At 39.7% G+C, this 7,500-nt stretch overlaps 1 protein-coding gene across 3 annotated transcripts in view; it reads left to right on the top strand.

Moving 5' to 3' along the window:
• The window catches only part of POLA1 (DNA polymerase alpha 1, catalytic subunit), a 299,996-nt gene that overhangs the window by 194,332 nt on the left and 98,164 nt on the right, over window positions 1-7,500 (top strand). For 2 of the 3 annotated variants that reach the window (XM_007107040.4, XM_028482923.2), the window contains one exon: window positions 1,132-1,248. The exons of the other annotated variant lie outside the window; for it this stretch is intronic. In XM_007107040.4, the coding sequence (XP_007107102.2) occupies window positions 1,132-1,248 (117 nt within the window). The remainder of the gene's footprint in view (window positions 1-1,131; window positions 1,249-7,500) is intronic. 3 annotated transcript variants of the gene reach the window in all.

The raw sequence follows: 7,500 nt of genomic DNA on the forward strand, positions 1-7,500 counted from the left end.
AGAGGGGGGCCCGCATACCACAAAAAAAAAAAAAAAAAAAAAAAAAAAAAAAAAAAAAAAAAAATTAAAATTGAATGAATTACAGCTATGGTTGTGAATATTAACTGATAGATATTTGCAAGTGTGTAAAGCCTCAGGTAGCAAATAGTGTCACAAACCCAAATGAATGATGAAGGGGTGGTTCAGTCCTGCATTTTTCATACATGGTTTCCTTGAATGCTACTGTTTCCTTTATTAATATGCCTAAATTGATACTTCAAGAAAAAACTAGTCTCATGTTTAGTTTTATAGGCTACATTTAAAATGTATTACCAGCTGCTGCTGTCAGCCCCACAATCCCTGTCTCCCCCATACCTAGAACAGGCTAAAGCGAAGTATCTTCTGTCTTTAATTCTGAGGGGCCATCGATTGTGAGCTGCACTCTTAACAGCTTTTTTGGAGGAAACATAAATACATGTCATTTGTAAAGGTGTCTGAGTTTCAGAAACATTAAAATGTGAATAAAACCATGTCCTCAAATCAAGAAAATGTGGTAATAGGCCCTAGGAATTGGAACAAACAGTTGCCTATGACTCAGAACCACTGATTCTCTTTTCTAGTTCAGGGTCTTTTGCTATGGTAGTAGTTATATGTCTCAGATAAGTGGAATCTACATGAATGCCTCCCTTCTCTGTGTTGTTTTAGTTGGTACCATACAACTTGGTTCTTAAAGCCACCCCATAGTGAATTGCTTTTAGGCTTTGTGTAAAGCTTTTAGACCTTGCTTTCCTGTTTAGATTGTAATTTCCCGTAAACCCGTCAGTTTACATTTTGCATGTCATCATGAGTTTTTATTTGGAGGTTTTGATGTATTCGGTGGGGTTGGGGATTTCTTTTAAGTAAAGAAAATAACGTCTCATGTGATTTTTTTTTTTTTTTTAACTTTATGAGTTTCCTAACTTTTATGTTTGGGGCATAGATCAAATTAACACGTCAGGAAAGAAGGGTAGAGAGCTATTTCACAATCTCCAAGGAAGGTTTGAATGAAATGAGTGTACCTGGATCACAGTGAGTCTGTCTTGATCACGATAGGGTTTTTATTTGTGTTAGCTGATGGCGGTGATAGGACTGAAGCATTCTTTGTCTCTCCAGGGCTGGTTGATTTGTGAGGAGCCAACATGTCGAAATCGAACTCGGCACCTTCCCCTTCAGTTCTCCCGAAATGGACCTCTTTGCCAAGTCTGCATGAAAGCTACACTTCGACCAGAGGTGACAGTCGTATCATGCTCAAGAAGTGTGTGTGTGTCTGTGTGTGTTGGGGGGAGCTTGCTCCTCCCTTAGCTCTGGGAAGTCGATATTTGGTATATGCCCTGTGGTGACACCCTGCACACATGTATTTAAGAAAATATCCAGACTTCAAAAAGATACATGCTTTATTTTTCACATCATGAACAGTATATATTTATACCTAAAAGAGAAGCTGACTAGTTCCCATATGGGTTACTCATATCTTTGGTTGCCACTTCTTAATTACAGAGAATAGGTAACTTTCCTTTGTAGAAACTGCTGTTACCTTTGGACTAGATCAGAACCCCTTTTGCAGGGGCCAGAAAACCTCCCAGACCTATACCATAAAGGGCTTACTTGACGTGTATGGGATTCCGTTGTTTCGAAGTAGCGGCACAGAGAAGTAGTTCTCAAGCGTTTTCCTGTCCTTAGTACACACACCTGAGGGATAAGGCAGTCTCTCGTTGGTGACTCCCATCTGGGGAGCACATAGTCTGGAAGCACCTTACTGGTAATTAAGATGCCTTCCCTCTGTCACCCCCTCTGAGCATCATGGACCCAAGCAGCATTTCCCAAACTGTGCGGAGAGGAATGTTTGAAGGTCTTCCAGGCAAAGAGGGTTTTGTGATCAAGTACTTCTAGCCAGCTCTGGGCTAGCCAAGGTTAAACAGGACTTATTGTAGATTGTCCTAGAACCTGTAAAATGATAATGTGAAGTCTGCCTCACCAATACAGGACTGTAATATGCCTCACTTTCCAAATGTATCTGGTCCAAGGATTTGTAAGGATCTGGGTGAGAAGAGGGTAAGAATAGGGAACTTGTTATTTATTTATTTTTTAACTCATAGGCCAGTTTTACAACCAGATTTTATCTTCAGATCTTTTCACTGAAAAGGGTTGATACACAGGCTAGTTTTAGAAAAATATTTTAAAGTTCTCATGGGCCTTTATTTTAATTTTAAGATAATATATCATTTCACAGAATTTAACAAGAAGTCAGGAACTACAAAGGGCTACCACCATTGTTGTGTATACCCTTGTTCTTTTGCATATCCATATGTATTTTTTATGTGGTTTCAGTCATGATGAAGATACGCTTTTGTATCACGTTTGTCTTTTTTTGAGCATCTGTCTCTGTCGCTAGTTAATTTTCAGTACCAAAACTTTTACACACAAATTTGACCGTTCCTCTCATTGGACATTTTAGGCAATTTCACTATCCCTTTACTAGAAAATCGTGATGAATGTTTTCCTGCTTAAATTATTTATTATTTGAAATACTTCTTATCAACAGTACATATCTAAGTGCATAAATACAATGTGGACATGATTCATGTTGCCACATTACTTTCTTAATGGATTGTCTCAACTTAAGTACCAGTTTTACCACTGCCTTTGCAGCATTTGGGCGTTATCGTTAATTTATTTTTAACTAATTTGATAGGTATAAAATGTTCCTTGCCTTATTTAGTATATCTTTGATAATTAGCAAAGTAGAATGTAGATTTTTAAAAAAATATGGAACACATAAGTGAGAATTAGCTGTTACAGCGAATTCTTTTTACGTCAGTCTCATCCTAAGATTTGCATCAGCAGGTGCAAAAAGAAAGCAAAAGTATATATATTTAGTGTGACTCATCAAGCCAGTTGTAGACTCCAGGGGAATCACCTTGCTTCATGAACCGATGCTACCTTTGAGACTTTTTAAGCATCTAGCTCATCAAGTCAAGTTCAGTGAAAGCGGAATTACTTCTTAGAAAGTCAGCCGGTCTTAGGATTCCGTTCCTGGTGAGAGAAAGTGAAAGGAAAGTGTACAGCTTTCCAGTAGATGCTGATGATGTTACTTACTGGTAGTGCTTTAATACATCAGGTTATCTTTTATTATTTATGACCCTTTTTTAAATGAGTGAACGAACACCTGCATTTTGAAGTATTTTTTCCCTTCATTTTCTTGTCCTCAAGATGGGAGCATGTTAGGCAGGCATTTACCAAGGTTATCAACTACTCTTCCCAGGGAAAAGCTTTCCTAGCTTAGCTGCTCAGAACATGACCGTCTGGAATAACTGGAGGTTCAGAGCATCCTGGTTGGTGATACTGCTCTTCGCCATTCCTCACAGGGACCTTGACAGTGGGACTCAGCCCACTCTTCTGCAGTCCGTTTTTAGTTGCTAGTGATGAGTGGGGAATCTCTTAATTCTATTTATGATGTTCCTGGGCTTTCCTAGTAGGAGGAAAAAGCTGCATCTTTTTAGAGATAGTTCCAAGGTGGCTCCAAAATCAGTAGTGCGATGGACAGGATCATTGTAATTACCACAGGGTTTTCCAAAGGGTCTATTTTGCAGGATTATGCTTAACTGGGTCTTAAGTTCTGGGTTGCTGGGTCTCAGTCATATGTTACTTTCATTTAATAATAGTTTATTAAACACCTGCTATATATCCTAGGCACTTTGCTAGGGACTAGGGACATAGCAACGAACAGGACATTTCCTTATTTGTAAAAATAGTTTAGCATTACATGGATTGTATAAAATTGATGTCTGTGGGCAAAAATAGGCATTTGTGAATATCCATATGGACAAAATCACCAGACTTTCCTGATGCTTGACTAGTGGGGACTTTAAATATGTTGTCAAGTTTGATGGTAAAGTACTTGCCTCTTACTGTGCCAGTCTCATCCTCACATGATAAATCTCTCATTTAGTCCTGCATTGCAGTTGGCTTGAGTACTTCACAGAATTGACTTGGGGTATGAGAGCTGGCTCTTTTTGTGGCTTCTCTTGCCAGTGTTACGAGAAAGAAAGCTGGGACGGTTTTGTTCTCAGGGTTTTAGACATGTCTCTCTTCTCAGATACCTTTAAAAAAAAAAAGAAATCAGTTAAGTTTTTTCAGGTTCATGGCAATTTAACAGTATACAAATTGCTGATTATTAGGAATATACTCTCTGGCATCCTCTGCACATAGGAAGTGCAGATAAATACAGGAATGAAAACTCCAATGTATGTGTAAGTTCCTAAGTGAATAGAACCCTTTTTCACACTGATGATAGAGACAAGACTTATCCAAGTTAGAGAATAAGTATTTTAATATATATTTATTTTAAGGATGTGGTTTTTTTACTTCTTACGGTGACCAAGTCTGTATGGCTGTGAGCTGAACCCCCAGGGGATCCTGTTATTATGTAATTCACCAAAAATAAAGCATTAGTTTGTTTTGGTTTTTCCTTAATAGAACTAGGATTTCAAACCAAGTTAAACTTTTCCTCACTAACATTGCCATACTTGAATCCATACTTGATAAGAAAACATTTACTTGTGACGCTGTCGGGGCAGGAGCACTGTGGCGGAGTTTAGTTTGTTCAACAAAATTTCTTGAAGACCCCTCATGAGGAAAGCACTGAAATGACTTCCAGTCCTACTGTGGGACACCCCTAATGTTTCTCATACTATCCTCAGTTGTAAAATTGTGAAAATCTTTTGTAACGGAACATCGGTACCATATAGGACTCTGGCCTTCAAGGGAGAAGGGAAATACTGAACTTGTGATCATTGTGTGTTGCAATTTCAAAATGGCTGTGGCTGACGGATTATTGATTTAAAAAGTAGGTTAGAGACAGTGCACATGTTGCCAGGCTACGTGGGACAGTGTCTTGTTTCTGCATAAGTTGAAAACATGAAGATAGTTGTGGTCTCTTAAGGCAGTAATCATAAGCTGTACAGGAAGAGAACCTTGGGACTGTGATGGAAAGTCTTAAACATCTGTATCTAGTCATGGGTTACTCTCCAGTAGATGACGGGTTTTTACCACGAAGGGCCTTTTGGAGTTCTCTGCTCTGATTTTCCTGTGCTTGTTTTCTGATGCAGAGTTTGCTAGATTCTGCATGCAGATTTGCTTACCCTGAGCAGATGCTAGCCTTCCTTTTCAATATACTTTTTTTCATTTAAAAAAAAATTATCGAGGTGAAATTCACTCGACAAAATTAACCATCTTAAAGTGAATAATGCAGTGGCACTTAGTATTGCTACATTCACAGTGTTGTGAATCTAGTTCCAAAACATTTTCATTTTCCCGAAAGAAAACCCTGTACCTATTCAGCAGTCACGCCCCATTCCTCCCCCTTCTTTCAACCCCTGGAAACCACTAATCTGCTTTCTGTCTCTATGGATTTACCTAGATTGGATATTTTATATAAATGGACCCATACAGTGTGTGACATTGTGTGTCTGGCTTTGTTTCTGAGGTTCATCCATGTTGTAAGCTGTGGCAGTGCTTCATTCCTTTTTATGGCCAGATAGTAGTCCATTGAATAGATATACCACAATGTATTCATCCATTTATCCGTTGATGGACACTTGGGTTGCTTCATTCAACGTACTTTTAAAGTTTATTTTATTTTCATTAGCTAGATAGGTCTTACATTTGGCCTAAATTTGTGTCCTGTGCCTCCCTTGTTGGTCCTAGTTGAGTTGAATGGTACTACACAAAGCTAGACTGATCCTTCCTCTGTTCTTGCCTTCAGTAAGCACCTACTCTCTGCCTGTTTTCTGAGAACCTTTTAGATATTTGAAGGTAGCTGTCTTCCTAAGCTTTCCCCTGCTAGGCCAAGTATTCCTAGGTCTTCAATCATTTCTTTAGTGCTTTGCTTTCAGAAAAGTTGCATGCAGCACTTGGTGAGCTCTCACTAGCACTAGCATGGAGCAGAATAAACCTGCCACTGCCAACTTTTCTAGGTAGTACATTTCTTTGAAGTCTTTTTAGGGTTGCGTTAACTTTCTTGGTATCCATATTCACAGCATTGATTCATTTTGAGTGTTTCATATGCTCAAACAGATAATAATTTCTTGACACATACAGTTGCTAAGCCATGCCTTATCAGGTTTTCTGAGACCCAAGTGGTTTATTTTTACCTAATGTAAGACTCCATTAGTACTCTATTAGTTTCCTAGGGCTGCTGCAATGAAGTACCTCAAACTGAGTAGCTTAAAACAACAGAAATTTCCTGTTTCCTGGTTCTGGAAGCTAGCTAGAAGTCTGATATACAGGCACCGTAGGGAACTCTCCCTCTGAAACCTGTAGGGGTAAATCATTCCTTGCCTCTTCTAGCTTCTGGTAATCCCTGGCGTTCTTTTGCCTGTAAATACGTCACTGCAGTCTCTGCTACCACAGTCACGTGGCCTCCTCCCAGTGTGTCTCTTTTCTTCTTATAAGGACACCAGTCATACTGGATTAGGGCCCACTGTAATCCAGTATGACCTCACCTTAACTTGATTTTCTCTGCCAAGACCTTATTTCCAAATAAGGCCACATTCACAGGTGCTGGGGGTGAGGACCTCAATATATCTTTTTAGGGACATAATTCAACTCATAACAGATAGGAAATGTACTGAGCTGAGGAAAATGGAGACCAAAAGTAACAGTGGCTTAAACAGAATAGACATTTAATTCACTACCTAAGAAACATGAATTTTTTTATCATGTGACAGAAAGCCAGGTGTGGATTGCTATAGATATGGCTCAACAGTGTCATCAGCAGTACGAGGCTTCCACCCTCAAGGTCACAGTGTGGTCCAAGGTGACTGCACAAGCTCCTTCAAGCCATCACAGGCTACAAGACAGAGAAAAGGTTGAAGGGTCGAAAGGATGCACTTCCCAGCCAAGTCAGTTCTTCAAGCAGCCTTTCCAAAACTCCCACCCAACACTCTGTACATTTCATGGACCAGAAATTAGTCACATGGAGATAATAGCTTATTTTGTTACTAAAAAAAAAAAAGAAGAGTAGACTGAGTATTGGGGGCCAACCAGCACTCTCTGCGGCAGAGACCTTCCAGTGAACCCTGTGAAATCTCCCTTTGCTGTGCTCAGCCCATCACTGTCCCATTGTGGATATTTTGGATCCTGGTTCTGCCGCGCACCCAGCTTTTTGGCTTCTACAGATCTGATGCTGTGATTAGCCTTCCCTCTTTTATCGCCTCCAAAGTATCGATTAAAATGTTGAAGTGCATTTCTGCCTATTCCAGTGGCTCGATGCCTTCTTCCAAGTGGATGCTGCTCCATTCTAATCAGCACCCTTTGTGGAGGATTGTTCTACCGGTTGCTAATTATCTTTGCTTCTAGCTTATCATTCTCTGCGAGGGGTTTCTCCCAAGGGAAAAACCATGATGTTGCTGATCAGATGCTGATGGTCTCATGGTTTCATAACTGTTTTGGCCCCTGGAATGTGAAATCATAGGGTCCATC

This window comes from Physeter macrocephalus, chromosome 21 (assembly GCF_002837175.3).
Source record: "Physeter macrocephalus isolate SW-GA chromosome 21, ASM283717v5, whole genome shotgun sequence".
Taxonomy (NCBI): domain Eukaryota; kingdom Metazoa; phylum Chordata; class Mammalia; order Artiodactyla; family Physeteridae; genus Physeter; species Physeter macrocephalus.